Source organism: Vigna radiata, chromosome 5 (genome assembly GCF_000741045.1).
Source record: "Vigna radiata var. radiata cultivar VC1973A chromosome 5, Vradiata_ver6, whole genome shotgun sequence".
NCBI classification, from domain to species: Eukaryota; Viridiplantae; Streptophyta; class Magnoliopsida; order Fabales; family Fabaceae; genus Vigna; species Vigna radiata.
In genome coordinates this window covers 31,596,192-31,616,515 of record NC_028355.1, presented here as the reverse complement: position 1 = coordinate 31,616,515, position 20,324 = coordinate 31,596,192, and the positions used below count along the sequence as shown (strand labels likewise).

The following is a 20,324-nucleotide window of genomic DNA, read 5'->3' as shown; positions in this document are numbered from 1 at the left end:
AATGTTTATTCTATTCAATATGGATTAAATATGCGAAAATAAGTATTTTAATTTGATTTAAATATGTTTTTTTTTCTTTAATTTTAATTGAAAATTGAAATTAATCTTTTTTTTTTCAAATTATTGGTTCAATTTAGTTTTTTAATTTTAAAAATGTTTATAAATAGGGTTAAATATGTTTTTAGTCCCTATACTTTGGGGCGATTTTGGTTTTAATCTATTTTCAAACTATCTTACAATTTAGTTCTTCAATTTTAGAAAACTCTGGTTTTAATCTTTTTTACTAATTTTTTTTAACTGTTTCAAACACGTTTCATTATAGCATTTGGATTGTTTACACTGTTTAACACATTTTTGCTTTAATGTTAACTAAGAAACGTGCTTGAAACAATAAATAAAGTTAAAAAAAATTGATAAAAAAGACTAAGACCAGAGTTTTCTAAAGTTAAAGACTAAATTGTATAATAGTTTGAAAATGGACTAAAACCAAAATCGGCTCAAAGTATAGAAACTAAAATCATATTTAACCCTTATAAATATAATAATATTATCTCGTGACAGATTAGTTCTTTAACAATGCCTTAAATTATTCATGAGAAGGTCTAAATTTATAAAGCTATATTTAAAAAATAAATAAATAAATAATTTGTAACTGAAAAAAAAAACAATTTTAGACCATTGGGCTAAAGATCTACGGACCCAATTCATAAAAGAAACTCACCTGACTAACACTTCCATTTCCAAAGTTACAAGAAAAAAGGTAGATGGAGTGGCAGCTAAAAATAGCACGACAGAGAAAATGAAAACATGTTTGATGATGAATACTAAGGCACAGCTAGCTGGTTAAAGTTGGAGGCTAATGATGATAGATACTCTGTGTTGTGGTGAATATGATGTCAGTGACAGTTGGTGAATTTTTCTGTAACCACTGCCATCTATTTGTGTTTCTGCAAATTTATTTCTTCTTTTCCTCAGCAATTGCCTAACCAAATTTAAGTGAGAATTATGATGTCAAATTCCAGAGGGTTTGGTGAGTCATTTTATGATGGCAGCTTCAAGGAATTCCTACAATACAACATCTAATTAATGTCATAGATGAGATGACTCACCAAAAATCTTGGAGTAGAAAAAGCATATGTCCTTCTCTCTTAATTTCCTTCAAATCACCTATATTCTTCCATACATACCTTTGAGGAAGAAGGTATAAAAAACTTGAGTTTCCTTACATAAAATATCAAATACAATCAAATATTTATAGATGATTTATATAAATGTGGAAATAAATTAATTAAAGGTTCATGACACCTTCAAGATATAGTCAAAAATAACAAATAATCAAAATCATGAAAAAGTGAAAAAATTAAACAGAGTCAAACTGAAATTAGCTAATGTAAAAAGAGAAAACAAGTAACAAAAATTAGATTCTATTATTTTCTCTATCTTTTTCCAAAAAAATGTTTTGATAATGCAAAAATATTTATGATAAAAGAGACAAATATATTTTTAGATATTTAATTTGATATTTTTAAATAATTATTTTATTTAATTATATAAAAAAAATGTCAAAATATAACCACCATCAATTATATCTTAAAGATATTGAATTATTTAAAAGATAATTGATGAAGATTATATTATTAAAAATAATATTATAATAGAAAAGTTAAAAATAAAATTCAATTTATATATAAAGAGACATAAGGAAGTTCTTTTTTAAGTTTTCTTTTATTTTTTATGTTATTTTTACCGTTTATAGTGTTAAGTTTCTAACATTGATTCTCGTGTAATTTTTTTAACTTATGAAATAATTTATTTATGTCATTTATCTCTTAATTAAATAGAAGACTTTTACACCGTAATTAGTTAGTACAATGTTAAAGATAACAATCATTTGAATTCAAAAGATTTTAATTTTAATTGTGAAGTAAGAAAATTTCAAAGTGATTTAATGAGTTTTTGTTAATAATTGAAAAAAAATATTATTAGAGATAAAAACTTTAATTTGAAGGAGTAAAAAAAACATTTTTTTTTCATATTATAATTTCTCATAGTCTTTTTATATAATCTCTCAAGCATCTTGAAAATTGTTGGAAAACACTTTTGTAAAGAGAGACCATTTTTCATATTTATTTTTTATTATGAGGAAATTGAAAGATAGTATATCCTTGAGATCTCTCTAACTCTATTTTTTTTTCTTCTCTCAAACTCTCTCTATCAAAGCTAACTCTCGTATCATTTGTTAGAGGAAAATATGAAAAAGTAGAAAAGAAATATCAAATTTCCTTATTTAAAAATATCAAATACGATATTTATAGAAGTTAATATAGATGTTTCTCAAATAAAATTCCATCGTAAATTTTTCTACACCCTTTTTAATTATTAACTTTATAGATTGTAATAAAAGCATATAATAGGTGCGAAACCTTTCATTTATCACATTCACATGCTTGTACCTCAAATTCCAACAAAATAAAGAAAATCTGTTTAACATCCCATCGCACTCTCCAGTCTGCTTCACATGTCATAATCTTAAAATGGTTAAGCATTGTTTTAACATGGACAAAGAGACTAAAACCATTAATTAGTAATGCATGGATGGAAAATGATATTTTAACATTAATTTTTTGACATCATTTTAATATTGTACACGTGATTTGATGATTTCAAATTAAAAAAGAAACTTTGGTTTTTCTCTTCTAAATATGTCTTTGCTTCAACTTTTTTAATTTAAAATCGTCCAACCACATCTTGACACGTGTACAGTATTAAAATGGTGTCAAAAAATTAGTGTTAAAATATCATTTTTATGGAGAAAATGATATTTTAACACCAATTTTTTATACTATTTTAACATTATACACGTGTCAAAATATAATTGAACGATTTCAAATTAAAAAAAAAAACTTTAGTTTTTCTCTTGTAAATATATCTTTGTTTCAACTTTTTTAATTTGAAATTCTTCGATCACATTTTTGACGTGATAAAAATCCATAAAAGTTGCTGAGAGTTGAAGTAAAGCAGTATCTAACAAAGTATATGTCCATGGCCTGCCAATGTACCAATGCTTCTGAGTTATATTTAATGCGTAAATGTGAAATCTTGATTTTCAACCATTGCAATAAACGAAGTAATAGCCAACATCTACCACCTTCCAAGTCTTGACACCACACCAACTTGATTCACAATTCATAACCACGATCTTTCTTTTGGTCGATCGAGAGGAAGAGAAGATCAATGATCGATCATTTACCTCATCGACCAATGGATGACTCCAACTCAGCCCATCCAAACGCATCCTTTGCTTTCTCCAGAAGCCATTCTACAAAAGAAACACCTTTCTCAAACTTTGTTAACTCCCCACCACGCCTCTCTTGCCCTACTCTTTCTCGAAGCCTTCAAAACTCTCCTCTTCATCCCCATCATCACTTCTCTCCTCCTTCTTCTTCTCCTTCTCCTACTAAACTCTCTGATTCTGACCCTCAAACCACTTACCACTGTGCCTCTTCTGTCCTCAGAAACGATGGCCAGATCCTCTCCATCGCCTTCTCCTCAAACGGCTTGGTCTATACTGGCTCTGACTCCAACTTTCTCAGAGTTTGGAAGCTCCCTGAGTTCACCGAATGTGGCCAACTCCGGACCAAGGCTTGCAGGGTCGTCGCTCTCGAAGTCTCCAATGACACCGTCTATGCAGCCTATGCTGATGGCAAGATAAGGGTCTGGAGAAGAACTTGGGATAAGGTTCTCAAGCATGTTCGCTTGGCTACCATCCCTAAGGCACTCGGCTATGTCCGCAGCTACATTGCCGGCAAAGACAAGACAGTAAGTATATATCTGCTACGTTTGACTCTGGTATACATTAAAAATGCTGTTTAAATATAAGTCACTCCTCAACTGTAACAACACAAGTATTTACATACCAATTTCTTATCATTATCTTTTCCTGCAAAAGGATAAACCTTTTGACGTGATCGATCGACTTAACAGATGCACAAGGGGATAATCACGTCAATGGCAATCAACACGGCGGAGGACATTCTATACACTGCTTCACTGGACAAAACGGTGAAAGTGTGGCGAATCTCAGACCTGAAGTGCATAGAGACGATAAAGGCCCATCCTGAACCAATAAACGCCATGATCGTGGCTGATGATGGGGTCCTATACACAGCCTCAGATGATGCCACGGTGAGAGTTTGGCGTAGAAACTTTTGCAGCCATGACCAGCCTCATTCTCTGACGGTAACCTTGCACGCCAAGTACTCACCCGTGAAGGCCCTAACACAAACCCCAGATGCCGGAATTTTGTATGGTGGGTGCACTGATGGCTACATACACTACTGGCTAAAGGGTTGGTTTGCAGGACAGTTACAATACGGAGGGTCGATCCAAGGGCACACACATGCAGTGATGTGTCTGGCCAGTGTGGCGAAATATGTGGTCAGTGGGTCAGCTGACTCAACGAGCAGGGTTTGGGGAAGAGAAGCAGATGGGCAACACACGTGTCTTGCAGTTCTGGTAGGTCACAGAGGACCAATTAGGTGTGTGACAGCATTCATGGGAGGAAGATCCGTGGAAGATAACGAAGATAGTTGCACCATTTGCACTGGTAGCCTTGATGGGGTCCTCAAGGTCTGGCGTGTTACTCATAAGACTCTTAATAATCACTCTTCATCGCCACCCGGGGCTCCCACCAAGTATTTTGAACTCTACAAGCATCTTTGATCAATATTACTATATCCTCACTCTCTTTCTTTTTTACCTTTCTACTATTTTTTCTTTCCATTCTTCAAACTTTTGTACAGTCATTAGGTTATTCAATATCTTAAAATCAAACATATATATAATTAGAATTTACATTCAATATCTTACTCTTACTCTGCCAATATTATTTTTAAATTTTTAAAGAAAAAAAAATTTATGTATTCCTTGGTGGGTTGGAATTCCTTTCACGAATGTGATGCTTTTTTGCATGCCATTTTTATATATTTTACTAGTGTTTTCTCAACAAAAATATTCCTCACAACCCATCATTCAGAAGAATAAACAGAAGCATTTACTTCTTTTTGTTGTATCCCTAACATATATTATCAATCCAATATTTGAGTATTGCAGCATATTTATTTTTTGGGTTTTATGATGTAATAACAACAGAGAAGTGATCGGTAAGTACAGAGGTGGAATCAAATAATTAAAAGTAGCACAGAAAATCAGATTGATAGAGACACTTTTTCTTAAAAAGAGAAGGTAAATTTGATGGTTTAAAATTAACGAGCGACAACATTAATCAAAGAAAAATTATGATTTCAACAAGAATACTGCGTTGCAGAGAAGAATAAAACTTGTAGTTCTAGTCGTTGTACAGTTTCAACTTTGGTGCGTGAGCTAGAAGAGAGAAGATGAAAAATGCTTAAAAGAAGCCATTGCTCTGTTAGAAACATAAGAACAATAATGTCTCTTTTTCTACAGATTAGAGCGAAAAATACATTAAGAAAGAAAAGGTGTTGTTGGTAGAAGAAGCTATTGGACATGCGTTGTAATTGTGTTGTGTGATTGCATTTCTAAGGCGCTGTTTGGATTACGAGCTCTCCACCTTTTCAGTAACCGGGCAAGGCCGTAACACAGCAAACGCAAAACGCAAAGAATTGAAACGGAGACCAAAGCAGAGAGAAGATAGGCTAGGAAGGAATTGGAACGCCTGCATCCAAACAGAGCTCCCAGACACACCATGGCATAATTGGAACACGCTATTTGCATTGATGATGAAGAATTTATAAGGGTTTGAGTTCCTTTAATGGCAGATTACTTTTGAATTTTCAAGGAGTATTCTTGCCTTTGCACATCATCGTTTTCGTCCCTTCTTTATCAAATAAGGAATAAATCAAAGTACTATGCTTTCACTATTTCTATTACTACAAACTCCACCACATTTTTTTTTATTCAAACAAAAGAATATTTTTCCTTTTCATAAAATTTGAATTTTTTTTTCAATAATTTCTAATCATATAACACAAGTTGTTATTTAATTTTTAAAACTTGATTATAGATATTACATATATTCATTTTTTTTCTGAAATAAATAATATGGTAATAATAAAGGACGGGTTTTTACGAGAGGGGTGTGTTAGATAGATAGAAAAGGTTATTTATTGATTTAAAATAAGTAAGAAAAAAAAAAGAAAGAATAAGAATGCCATCTCCTCGACCAGTGTTACAGGTACAGAGCACCACCCCCACACACCGCTATCCGAATCTCTCCGCCCCCTCGATGTTGGAGCGCACACTCTCCTCCCGCCGCGTTAACTCCTACGGCGAAGGGGACGCCGAAGCTGGCGGAGGTGCCGATGAATCAAAGACCAAAAAGAACCAACACATTTTCTTCCGCCTAACCACCCGAGCATCCAATTACCTCGCCCGAATCGCCGGTTCCGGTTCCTTCTACCTCCCTTGCATCGTCGTCTCCCTTTTCCTCTTCTTCTGCATCTCATTCCTCTTCACCTCTCGCGGCTTCGTCTGCATCTCCTCTTCCTACAGACCCGTCTCGCGCACCGCCTTCTTCGACTTCGACGGCATCGACGCCGATTTCGGATCCCTCGGCGTGCCCTGCTGTAAGTCTCTTTGCGCTTATCTGATCTCTTCCTTCTCCATTTTTTCGGTTTCGTCTGGATCCAGGGGGCAAGTAATTCCTGGTTCCGAGGTGCGGAAGATAAAAAGTAAATAAAAATAATTAAATGCTGCGTACTATTTTCTAGTTCTGGTTCCGGATCCTTGAATTGCTCGTGTTGTTCCTTAATTCTTTGTTCTGGATTTGGCATTATCATAGTACTGACGAAATCCAACCCGTGGGGAAGTGTATGCTAAACTGGCCAGCTATTCACAGGTTGTAATGTAGCTGTGCTTTCATTGAATTATCAATTCTGCTAAACATTGCTCTTAAGTTAATCCTTAAGAATTCAATAAAAGGAAAGTTTTGGTTTCAAATAAATGCTGTAATTTCCAATAAAACGTTTCCTAAGTATTATTGTGTACTGTTTCATCTTTGAATTTTGATTTGTCACCCATTTAATACACAATTTTTACCACATCACTGTAAGATCTCTAACTCGCTTCCTTTCACTGAGGACTTCAATTTGCCGGTGCTATGATGATGTCCCAATATTCGGTGGCCCAATTTGCTCTGCGTGAACTATTAAGACAGACTGCTATACTATTTTAGAATTTAAATTTAAGCCTAAATCACTCTCGAAAAGGTAAGTTATGAAATAAAGGTTGTTCTTCACTTATAAACACATATCAGTAGTCAATGTGGTATCTCCAATATAGCTTCCTAGAAATCTTTCTATAATTTTCCTGATAGAAAATATAAATATAGGAGTAAATGCATTTAATGTCTTAGAAATATGAACAACATTCAATACTGACTACAGAAAAGGAGGAGGAGGATTAGGTGCGTGATGTAGGGGATAGGGGATTCAGATCTATTCTATTGTTATTAGGTAACGGAAATGTGTGAAGTGTTTGTCGCCAAAGTAATATCTTATGAATGAGCATGTCCTTTTGAACACTTTGGAATTGGAGCAAAATTTTGATTTTTAATTTTAACGCTATTTGTTTCACATCCTTACGTATTTGGAATCATGAATTACGCAATTGAATTTGTTGTTGGATACTTATAAGCTTATCCTTGGTAAAGGCAGATCGAAACATGGTAAAACTGTGGAATGGACATCAAAAGATTTGCTCAAGGGTCTAGAAGAGTTTGTTCCTATATATGAAACCCGGCCAATCAAGAACAACATGTATGGGATGGGTTTTGACCACAGCTTTGGGCTTTGGTTTATTGCCCACTGGCTGAAGCCAAATCTGATGATCGAGAGTGGTGCTTTCAAGGGACATTCCACTTGGGTTTTGCGCCAGGCTATGCCAGACACACCCATTATTTCTCTTTCACCAAGGCATCCAGAAAAGTACCTGAAAAAGGGACCGGCCTATGTTGACGGAAATTGCACATATTTTGCTGGGAAGGACTTTGTGGATTTTGGGAGTGTTGACTGGCCCAAAGTCTTGAAAGAACACGGGATTTTGGACCTTAGTCGGGTTCTTATATTTTTTGATGACCATCAGAATGAATTGAAAAGGTGACTTGCAATATCTTTGAGAAGCAGAATTTTATAGTTGAGGATTTCTGATGAAACTGTTATTGATTAGTTCTATTATATTTTATATATGTCCTGAGCAGAATTGAACAAGCTTTGAAAGCTGGGTTCCATCATCTTGTCTTTGAGGATAACTATGATACTGGTACTGGTGATCATTATTCATTAAGACAGATATGTGATCAATCTTATATAAGAGGTAATGTAAACTCTCACTTTCTAGAATTATTATACTGAACTTTATTTGTTTCAATGAGGACTGTACGTTACTCGAGTTATAAACACTCATCAGTGTTGCATTTCCTCTGGACAAATTTGCGAAGGCCTGATATGTTTCAATTATTTATTATTGATGGCTTTTGGCTAGACTAACTAAATATTAAACTTGACGGGCTGAGATGTTGTCTTAGATAAATTGAGGACTTAGAAACACTGGACAGTTTGGGAAAGCAGCTGAAAATGTGGAATTGCATCTGAGTTATTCCTAGAAAAGTGATTTATTCTATGCTAAAAACTTTCTCAATTTATGGTTTAGTTTCAAAAATTTTGCATTGTTTCTTTAATAAGGGCACCATCTAGTTGGAAAGTATTTGGTTGGTGTAAAACAAAATCATAAAACATAATAAATGTACAATTGAAATTATGCAAATCCAAACTAAAAACCATTTCTTAGGCATTGCTGAAATAAATAAAAAAATGTAAATCGTTATCATGGTAAATTACTTTCTTTTATTTTTATATATAACACTATCAAATCTCATTACATTTTAAAAGTGATTCATGAAGAGATCAGTTTCCCTCGGTTTATGAAGAGAGAAGTTTCTATGTTTCTATATTGCACATATTTATGTTTCTTATAGTTTTGTTGTATATAAATGCTTTAAAATGGTGGATACTTCACCAACACGTATGATATGTATGGCTGAAATATCCTAGAGTATGATATCGAATACAAATACGTGAAACATTTCAGTACCGATGCTTTACAGGTTTCAGATACCTGTTGAATATTCTTTAAGTGGTCTGGAATTAATTTTCTGTATTTTAAAATTTTAATTCATTATTCAATTAGCATTAGGAGCAGTATCTGGTAAGCAATACCTTGTTCCATATATAGAAATTCACTTTTATTTTTCTCCTTTTGATCTTAGGTGGGGGGCACAGTTGCTTTATAGACAGTGATGAAGCTAGGATCAGGTCAAGAAGGAAGAAACTATGGGAGAAAGCAGTTGATATAGAAGAACTGTGTGGGCCAGGTGAAGCATGGTGGGGAGTTAGAGGCTATATGCGGGATAATTTTAATCATAGTAATAAGCCAATATCTTATGCACAACATTTCCAGAATAGCCGGTATATTGAATCTATTCTTGATGTTTACTGGGAACTACCTCCAGTTGCTGGTCCTTCTCTCACCCATCAAACCAGATATGATCCTGCTCGTGCACCCACTCCTATTGTTGAAGATGGTCGTTATGGCTTGTTCCAAAGGCTAGGTTTGGCCAACCTTGACAAATCTGTATTTAATGGATACACTCAGATGGTTTATTTAAAGATATCTGAACAATAATTTAGAGCTGTTTAGACAAGGATATGATATAGGGAAGGAAGTTTTGTACCTGTATTATGCATGAATAGATTCTTCTGCCTGATTTGGCATAAGATGTAGTTTTATTAATTCTTCTTGGCCGTTTACTTTTGAAATTAAAGTTATCCTTTACTCAATGATGGATTCTTTCTAATTTGGTTGTCACTTGTTCACGTAACTTGGTTACCATTGTTCTCATTGGTCTGAAGTTATGTTACCAGTTTCTAGGCCGTCATGATGAGTAAATCTATCTTTGTAGTTTGATTTAGATCCAAATTTCATAGTAAAAACCTAAGAAGCACAAACGCCTTTTTGAACTTGTGTGTCACTATTCTGACACGAATGCATCTCTAATCGTGTTTTGTACTAGTCACTGTCTATTTTTCAACCACCACACATTTCATCGTCAAACTACCAATGTTTGACGTATGTTGTCTTCTTTTGCTCTCTTCTTTGCTTCTACAAACATTATTCTCATAAAACAACCTTTGTTCAACCAGCCAACAAACCAGTGTGCTGGTGTTGAACAAAAGTTAGTATTTGATGTTAAACCAAGGTCTTGGTATGTACCACATGTACATCTTATAGTAGATAAGTTAGCTATTTTAGATTCCCAATTAATCTTCTATAGCTAGCAAGACCTTACATGATATGCAATGGCCCCTCCTTCAAAGATAGCTTAGCTCTTGATGCAAATGCCAAAAGGGACATATAATATTTGGAATGAATAAGATAAGAGATAACATAAATCGTTTGTCATTTTTACTAAACAAAGGTTATTTGGGCTGAATATCATGTAAGTGGACAACTTTTTAAATATTTATGGGATTGAACAAATCGTGTTTGGAAACACGATTTTAAAATGAACAAATCTTTCTGAAGTGCTCCAGATTTTGAATATTGAAATTTTCAGTTTAATGTACTGAGTTTACCTTTACAATTTTTTTAAGTGTTTTTATGGATAAAACCATGACAGAAGTTCGAGTTTCAAATTTGAAAATATTTCAAATATGATAGTTCATCTTAAACATATTATGTCAATAACTCGAGGTTGGAATATTGAAGTCGTGTAGGAATGAAAACATGTTTCACAAACAAACATTATCATTTTCCAAGAAAATTAAAACCTTATTTTCCTTAGTCTTCAACTGAAAAAATTAAAAAATGATTTCAAAGATAAACTTTGCATTCTCCTTAAATTTCAATTAAGGAACTTGTTTTTTTGGTTAACATTATATCGTTTAAAAGTTGTGATCAAATATATTTAAATATATTTTTCTCTCTTAATTTTATGTCTTCTAAAAATAAGACCATGATGATATTTTGAGCAATAAACACGTATTATTTTAAATTGATCATAATAATATTATTTGAATGAGGTCAGAGTTAAAACATCATTTATTTTTCTTGAAAACAAACTTAATTTTTTAATTATTGTTTGGAACTCTGCATGTAAGAAAGTACGCTTTGTCATGATTTTTATTTTCTTTAGAACTAGCAGCTGATCGATGCTATAGTTTTGTGAAACACGTAAATAAATTCGCAGTTGAAGTTTCATTTTTCATCAATGAGTTATGGTAACTGTTACTTTGGAGTAATCATGCATGTGTTTCTTCTACAGAAAATTCAATGGAATGTAGTGTTTTTCAATCTTCTCTTGAAGCTTCACAACATTCTTTGGATTACTTTCCATTAAGTCTCCTTGCCACCTTAGAAAGACACTTCCATATTATTTTTATCCTTTAAATGTCAATGAGATAAAAAAATATTAACTAATGACATAAAAATATTTACATGTGTATGACAATGAAATTTCTAACTTATTGATTAAAGTTGCAAGAAATTACAAGCCAAAGCCCAACATTGGTGTAATAAAGAATTTATGACAACGTAGCAGTAACAGGCAGGAGGTGTTCTTAGTTTCTGAAAGATTGATGAACCAGGCGAGGGCTCGTCTTATAACATCCTTACTAACATTATCAGCCAAAGAGATAGATATGTTTATTACCATTTTAATATCGAAATACAAATGTTTAGTATGTATAATTAAGACCAATACATGAAGAAAATTCAGAATAGATATAGGGAATGAAGAACACAACAAACAATTCTTTTATACAGCAACTAGAATCCAAAGATGCACAAACAAAATATCTGTATATATTTTCTGGATGTGTCCAGTTGAATTCTACTGATAAAACTTGTCAGACTATTAATAAACAAAAACTGAGACACTGAAAAACATATGCTTTTGATCTTGGACAGAATCATACACCCGAAATCCTTTGTATGTTTTTATATATGCTTCAGTGAATAGCCCGCTTTGGTATAACGGGTTTTTTCTGCATTAGTTTTGGCTTCTAGATTTCTCCATGGCTCTTGGAGCTGCAATGAAGACCATTGAGAACATATTATAGCAAGATATGCAGGAATTCATCCAAGATAATATTTACAACCACCTCGGAAGAGCCAAGAGTTTAAAACTTCAAACTGGAAATTACTGCAGATGTAAATGCATGCTTTAAAAAGGAAAAAAGACATACCTAGCCCAATTGCTTCAGAGCCTTTCATGATCCTTAGTCTCCGACATGAATCAGTGAACATCCTGCATTAACAAAGGAGAATTTTAACGAGTTCAACCATTGTACTATCATCATTGAAAAAAAAAAAAAACACTTTTATACCAAAATATGGTTATAAAAATTATAATCATGGCAAGAGGAGAAATAACTTACTCCCAAGGAACATCACCCACGAGCATCCAGTCTCCATCTTTATCTTCATATGTAAGAACATATTCAGATCCATGAAGAAGATCCCTCAGAGAGCTCTCACTTAGTCCATCTTTCCCAGGAAATCCAGGAGAATTGCATTGACCTAATTATATGAATAAGAAAATGTTAGGGTGCAAAGTGGTTATGCAGAATTTCAAAAGGGAAATATTATTGCTAAACAAGCAACTTAGGCTCTTTCTTTCCTATACACAAATGTTAAAATTCCAAATTTTAGATTTAGCATACAAATTTTAGTGTTAATCAATTGGTTACAAATACTATAAGCCTTTAAAAGTGGAACTAAGAAACTTACAAAAAAAGGGCAAGCAATCAATTTTACATATATGATAAAAAATGGTCTGTTAAGAATTAAATAAGTAGCTGAGGACAGAATTTTAAGAAGGTGGAGATAGTACCAATGGTAAAGCAGCTGAACATCTTCTCAAGAGCTGAAGAAAGTTCCATGTAGTTGTTATAGGTTTTGAGATCAACCTTTCTAAGATAAGGAGCACCATCCATGCTGACTTTTACATAGAGACAACCAAAACCAGATTTTCCCTCGCCTTCATCACTGTTTTTTGCCAAATTAGATGCCATCGTGTTCTTTCGGAAAGATCGAATTGGGGGCCACCCCACAACTTGTGCCCTGTTCCAGAGTGTTCATTTTCATTAGCGCCAACGAAAACTTCCCCATAAATGAAAAAATTCATCAGTCACTTCACGTTTTTGCATTAGAAACAACATCTGACTGAAAAAACAGGGATCTAAAATATGAAAACTTCTAATCAGTTAGTTTACACAAGCTTTAAAACCACTTCTGGCGCAGAGAAAGTTTAGTATGTTTTTCATCATAGGTATGAGTGAGTCTGATAAATTTAATACCAAATTTCAGAAGGCTAACATCTCGTTCATGCGTGCCAGTTGAAATCCTCTATGAGTAGGTAAAATAAAGTTATTGAACAGACGATTCTAGTTTCATGAATTGCTATATCAACAAAACCAAGACATGTAACTCAAACTCTTTTAAGCAAAAAGTAAACATGTGGATTGGGAAACAAAGAAATAATAAAAAGACACAAGAAGGATGCAAATAAACATACTTTGCATCAGAAGCATTGGCATGACCATTTGCTGCAGCAACCTGGTCATTCTTCTCCTGAACCGGTTTGGCAGATTGAGGAACTGCACCAACCTCTTTGATAGAGGTGTTAGCATGCGAGTTATTAGTTTGAGTGTCTAAAGCAATAAGAGGCTTCCCAACAATGCCCCCCTTAGGAGAGAACAAAGCAGCTCCTTGAGATCCATCAGTGACAGAAGAACCCCTTTTCCCAGAAGAAGTGTCAATAGCATCAGAGAAGCCCCTCTTAGCCCCAGCCTTCAAAGGGGTTGCGACTGAACAAACATTATGCTTGTTCTGCAACTCTCTGCCAAAAAGACAGAGTCCAGGACCAGATTTTCTCTCTGGTGACTTGCAACCGGGGAGACCAAGCCTCAGCTCTGTCTCCTTCAAGTTGAGTGATGAGGTTTTACCATCCACAGAAGACGACGACGAAGAAGAAGAAGATAGTTTGTCAGAGCCTCCGTCCATTGACGGTTTCTCTGCCAACCCTATGTAGTCCTGTTCCAATGCTCTAGACATCAAAAACAGAAGATGATAGTATACCAAATATGCAGCAGAGGTTTACGTGGGTGGAGTAGTATAGTATATGGTATATACTCTAGAATTGGAAACAACAGAGGTTATGCAAAGCAGAGCTGGAACAACAGCAGTAATGGTGTGTATCGACAGCAAGTGGCAGGAGCTGGTTTTGTTGATGCAGAAAAGAAGCTTCCCTGCTCTTTCTCCAGTGGCAGAATAAAAAGAGAAAGAAAAAAAAATGGTATTTTTATTATTTATGTTTGATTTTGATTAGTATAAGGATTTGGAGAGACAGGTGGAAGTGTTCCCCGGCAACCTTTTAGAGTGAGAGAAAAGTGGAATTATTAATTATTATAAGGTTGAAGGTATGTGAGGTTAAAGAGGAACAGTGGCGGTGCATATTCATCCACGCCCGTATCGTACTGTAATAATTGTAAAGATCCGAAAGTGGAAAGATGAGATCCAACGGTCTACGTCTCACTATAGGGTTGTTGGGAGACAAAACGGGGTTCAGTTGTTGCCTTTGCCCTTCACTTTCTTTTTCTTTTTCTTTTTTGACATTTCATAAATTAAATTAATGTCTTTTCTGTCTTCCTCTCTCTCCTCTGCCTCACTTCATTCCCTCTTCTTCTAACTTCCTTAATTTCTGAATTTACTTCTTTTTTCATTTTGAAAGTATTTGAGAGATGATAACTTTTTTAAAACCTTTTTTTATTATTATATTAAAATATAAAAAATATTATTTTCTTAAATTAAACCGTATATCTCAGTTTTTTTTTTCTCTCTCATTATTTATTTTTCTGTGACCACTAGCTGGAGCATAACTGCTAACAAACTGACCCTAAATCATTAGTCTTTCCTACCTAGGTTTGACCAAAAGTGAACTCTCACCCAATTTCTCAGATCAAATTACTTTCTCATTCGGTCCAAAGATCACTTACATAAAATAATATGTTTAATTTATTATTATTTAAAACTAATTATTATGTGAATTGATAAATTTATCTTTATTTCACGATGTCTGTAGTTTTTTTATAGTTGGAAAAGTCTACATTATATATAAGAATTTCATATAGAACAATATTTTTCATAAACTGATAGCCTAAAAAAGTAGCATAGGCATTATTGAAGAATTTGTAAAGTAAAAAAGCAAGAAGTATTAATTTTAGAAAAGCTAAGAAGTTGTTTGTGTAAAGGAAAGTGCGGTTGGGAAAAGCAGAAGGAAAGAGGTATTATATAAGATTTATTTGCATGAATTATTAGTTTCCTCCTTAAGTTAATTGAATTGAAGACTTGGTACATTGCACAGACATGGATTATGCCCCACTTCTCAGTATATAATGAATTTTTGGTAGTTCGTATGCTTGTACGTGTCTTTCCTTAGTTATGTTAAATCGATTGCTAAATGTTTCCAAGCGGTCTCAAAGTCTCTAGAGTCTGAATTTTATTCTGCTCCTTTAAATTGTTCGAAAAATTGGTAGTCTGAGTATTTTTTGTGTTTAATTATAAATTTGATTTCCCAGAAGGAATGATATCAACATAAGAATTTACAAAAGAAAGTATGAAAAAAGCGTTAGTCTTGTCGTAATAATTCTGGGCCATAGTTGCTTGCTGGGTTCCAATATAAAATAGCAGTTTAGAAATATTGAATGAGGTTGTTTTTTTTTTTTTTTTTTTGTGTGTTTTGGTGAAATGATGGATTTGGGGTATAGATTGATAATGATGAGAATAAGAGCTTAATGACTTTAACATAATGATGATGATGATGTGTCCCATATGCTCCCCACGCCTTGTTTAAAGCTTCTTAGGACATCACTGCTTTAATTAAACAACTACCTCAACGGATCGATATACTATAACTACTTCTTTTCTTTTCTGCCTCTTTTGAATTACTCATTCAATACAAAATTTGATATTATATGTACTAATAAAAATATTCCTACAATGTAATATTGCTTTAGTAATATAGGTTAAATATGTTTTTAGTCTTTATACTTTGAGGCGATTTTGATTTTAGTCTATTTTGAAAGTGGTACAATTTAATCTTTCAACTCTAGAAAACTTTGATTTTAGTCCTTTTTGCTAAATTTTTTTAACTTTATTTGTTGTTATAATAAAACGTTTATTTGTTGTTATAATAAAACGTGTTTAAAACAATAAATAAAATTAAAAAAAATTGATAAAAAGAACTAAAACCAGAATTTTCTAAAATTAAAGCACTAAATAATGTTTACCTCTCCTCGTAAATAAACATGTCTTTAAAAACATATCTATCTATATAATATATTTAAAAACATACTTTATTGAAGTGGCCGTTTTGTTTGACTAAACGTTTTGCGTACATAAAAGTGAGAAATTAATGGGAGGTGTTTGTTGCGCACTAATGGCACAGTAAACAAAAGTTGTAAAAACTTGTCTTCACCTTATTATAAGATAAGCGAATGGAACTCTCTTTCACTCAAAAGGGATTCTCTTTCTTCTCACTACTATTACTCATACACTCACTTTTCCATTTCCTTTCATCTTTTTACTTTCTTCATATCCCCATTTCTATACATTCTTAAATTAATATTTACTTTAACTCATAAAATGCCTCACTACTTTGTTTCTTTTCCCATTTAAAAAATTCATTTATGCATCCATGGATAAAAAAAAAATGGTTTGGAATTCGTGTTAGTCAATCTAATCTATTATAGATTCATATTTTATTGGATTGAAAAAAAAAAATCGATACGAATCAATTTTGAGTTCGATTCACTAAGAATTCAATTTATTCTAATTGAATCCACAATAAGTGGATTAGCTCACCGACACACCTAATTATTACTTTATGTTTCAATATTAGTAGTTATCATTCTTTTTTATTGTATTACAGACAAGAGTAAAGAAGAAGATGCTCAAGAGAGTAAATATCGTGGATTTATCCATTCAAAATTCTAATTTTATAAATGAATAAATGATATAAAAATTATCAATATTTATTAATACTTATTTGTTTTGTTTTTTGTTCTTGTTTTTTAAATGTATTTGAAGTTTAAGATGATTTTAGATTGTATTGTATTTTTTTTTTTATTTTGAATTGTTTTTTATGTCTAACATTATCTTGAACTAAAATTTATTTAGATTTTAATTAGAAAAGATTTGTTATGTTTTGAAATTGAAAAAAAAACTTATAATAATTAAATGAATAAATGATTCAATCTATTTAATTCATCAAATCAAATAATATTTAAAAAAGATTTATTCACTATTAAATAAGTCAATAAATGATTCAATCTATTTGATTCATCAAATCAAATAATATTTTAAAAAAATTTATTCACTATTAAATAAATCAGATTGAATTGATTTACATAATAATCAATGAATGATAAATCACACGAAATCAAATCTAATGACTTGTTTTGACAGTCATATGTTTATATATCTATATATAATATTTTTATGATAAGATAAAGGATAATAGTACTTCAATGCCGTAAATCGTTGTATTCCATCTTGTGTATGTTCTCTTTTAACTTTTTGTTTTGCTTTAATTTTTGTGTGCTTTTGCTTTTTAGTGTTGGGAGGGATTTTTGTATATTATGGACTTTTTTTTTTTTTTTCGAACTTAAATTTTCCGACAGCAGAAAAGTTATTGCACATGAAAGTCATTTTAGAGACTGGGAAAGTTAAATTCTATGCTTACTAATTTGTGGTGTATTTGATGAAGGAAACAAGTTACAATAATTGGAATTCAACATTGACCTAATCATCATATACATTTCGACCCTCTTGACCAAGTCATAGCTCCTTTTCACCACAAACTTTTCAGGTAGCTTTTTAAAGATAAAACAATAATTTTGGTGCTCTATTATCAATAAAAAAAATATTTTTTTAATAATTTTTTTATAATAATCTATATGATAGTTTGTCATTAATTTATTTCAAATATATATATTAATAAAATAATGACACATGATTTATTATAAAAAAAATATTAAAAAAATTATTATTAACATATCGTAATTAGTCAATATTCCCAACAGATATATGTAAGTTTTTTAAAAGTAATTTAAGACCACGACCATATCTTAGAAGAGACACAACACAGTGTACTGTTGATAGACACAACACAGTGTACTGTTGATAAAGTTACAGCAAAACTAAACATGCATGCACACTTACTTTCATAAGATTCATATTCTTGAATTGACTACACTTTATCCAAATTTAAACACCCACGTCTTATAATTATTATTTGTCAAGCATAGGAATTCAGACATAAATTTAAAACATGTTTTTATAATACATTATGTGTCTCACATATATGTTTATTACGTAAACATTTTACAATTTGCCAAAGAGTGTTCATGTTTTTCTTTCTGTGAGAAAAAAGTTTCTGCATGTAGAATGATTTTATCACTTAATTAAAGAATCAATGTTAAATTTAATTTAAATACATATTTTTTTCTTTAATTTTTTAAAATTAAAATATCTTTTAAAAATAAAATTATGAATTTTAAAATAAGTAACACGTCAAAGACAATTTAAATATATGTTTTTCATTCTTTGAATAAACTTGAAAATTTGTTCATGATCTTTCAAGGGATTTGATATCAAAATTGTGAAAAAAAATTTAAAAACAAAACTTTATTCTCTTAAGTTGGGAATAATGAAAAAGTTATTATTTAAGTGTTTAAACAAATAAAAATTGGATGTTATGGTGTGTGGTGGAGTCACCAACCCCCTTCACAATTTTTCCTGTCCGCTGTTCGTCCAACTTTACTTCTCTCTGTCCAAGTCCGTCCCGAAGAGTATCTGTGAAAGGTTCTTCGATGTCAAAGTTAGTTAATTGTCTGATCGATACTCGAGTGTAGTATTAAATGCACAATGAATGAATCTACTTACCTCTTATCTTTGACTTTTATATATAGTGTTGGCTATGAGCCTGAGATTAATGGATCCTTAATCAAGGTCTAATAAACTTTAATTCTATTTTACCTTAATTTGTTTTGTTATGGTCTAAACTCTAGCGTGACTGTTGGTACTAATCGTCTGGTCCTTTATATCTTCACTGACCGTCTGTTCTTATCCGTCCGGAACCCCAATACATTGAAGATACATGTTACATATATAAAACTAAACTTAACTGTCATAAATACTCAAATAGACCAAACTAAACTATTCTAAATTAAAATATGATAGCTTGAGTGAGGTGAAAAACATAAACTATTCTAAATTACAGTTTAGCATTTATTTTTCATATGTTTTTCTTATTTCCTGTAAAAAGAATAATGTACTGCTTGGCTATACTCTTAATAATTTAACAAGTACATGCATGTCGTAAGAAAAACCTGAAACTTGTTTTCGAATTACAAATTTACATGTTTTAATAATTAGTTGTGAAAAATAAATATCCAAACATGTTCGGCATACGTTGCATTATATGTAAGGTCCTAGCTAGTCACTAGCAGTGCCATGGTAGGCCATTGGTTTTATACATATAAAGCAAACATGCTATGATTAATCATACAGCTATATACACATACCAACTAAAATCTAATTTCATTTCTTTAATTCGATAGATCTATTTCATTGTGTTATTGCTACAAATTCACGTCCTATAAATAGTGAGAAATAGATGATAACTAATTGTAAACATAAAAATATATTATTTGTTTTTTCTTTACGAAGAACTTCAGATATATAAATCACAATTTCTAGATGAGTAGCACAAATGCTTCGTTGAAAATATATTGTAAATATAATAACATGATTGAGAAAAAAAACTTTAAAAAATATTCATGTTGATGACCTTGCAACTTTAATTATTATGAAAAATAAAGGTGTAACAACAATTTATGTTGATGAGAAAAAAAAACACATTGTAATAACTTTCATTGTCGATAAAAGTTACTTATTGCCATGATAACAATTTGTATGTTATAACAATGACTGATTGCAACTACTTTAGATTGGTAACTATATATATTAATAATAGTAAAGATATATATGTAAAATGTGACCATTTGCTTTAATGATTAGCTATCGCAAATTAGTCATAAATAGTGAGAACTTCATTAATTATGTTTCAAAACTTTTTTTCAGCAATTATAATTATGCAACATGCTATGATATCCATTCACCGAGAAGAAAAAAAAAGAGTCTTTTTTTCTAACATTCGAGTTTTG

The 20,324-nt window shown here is 31.9% G+C and overlaps 3 protein-coding genes across 3 annotated transcripts; 2 read left to right on the top strand and 1 right to left on the bottom strand.

Annotated features, from left to right (window-relative positions):
* The first annotated feature begins 3,141 nt into the window (after positions 1 to 3,141).
* Positions 3,142 to 4,832, top strand: LOC106760598 (protein JINGUBANG). The gene is made up of 2 exons (XM_014644018.2): positions 3,142 to 3,819; positions 3,985 to 4,832. The coding sequence occupies exons 1-2, from the start codon at positions 3,235 to 3,237 to the stop codon at positions 4,720 to 4,722; spliced, it is 1,323 nt and encodes a 440-aa protein (XP_014499504.2). The 5' UTR covers positions 3,142 to 3,234; the 3' UTR covers positions 4,723 to 4,832.
* A 1,329-nt stretch (positions 4,833 to 6,161) lies between these two features.
* On the top strand, positions 6,162 to 9,875 carry LOC106759865. The gene is made up of 4 exons (XM_014643228.2): positions 6,162 to 6,605; positions 7,691 to 8,135; positions 8,237 to 8,352; positions 9,305 to 9,875. Exons 1-4 carry the CDS (start codon positions 6,188 to 6,190, stop codon positions 9,718 to 9,720), a joined length of 1,395 nt encoding a protein of 464 aa, XP_014498714.2. The 5' UTR covers positions 6,162 to 6,187; the 3' UTR covers positions 9,721 to 9,875.
* A 1,923-nt stretch (positions 9,876 to 11,798) lies between these two features.
* Positions 11,799 to 14,445, bottom strand: LOC106762392 (auxin-responsive protein IAA27). Its single transcript, XM_014646287.2, has 5 exons — positions 13,613 to 14,445; positions 12,929 to 13,158; positions 12,474 to 12,615; positions 12,282 to 12,343; positions 11,799 to 12,123 (listed from the first exon to the last, which is right to left on the bottom strand). The coding sequence occupies exons 1-5, from the start codon at positions 14,149 to 14,151 to the stop codon at positions 12,086 to 12,088; spliced, it is 1,011 nt and encodes a 336-aa protein (XP_014501773.1). The 5' UTR covers positions 14,152 to 14,445; the 3' UTR covers positions 11,799 to 12,085.
* Between the last annotated feature and the right edge of the window lie 5,879 nt (positions 14,446 to 20,324).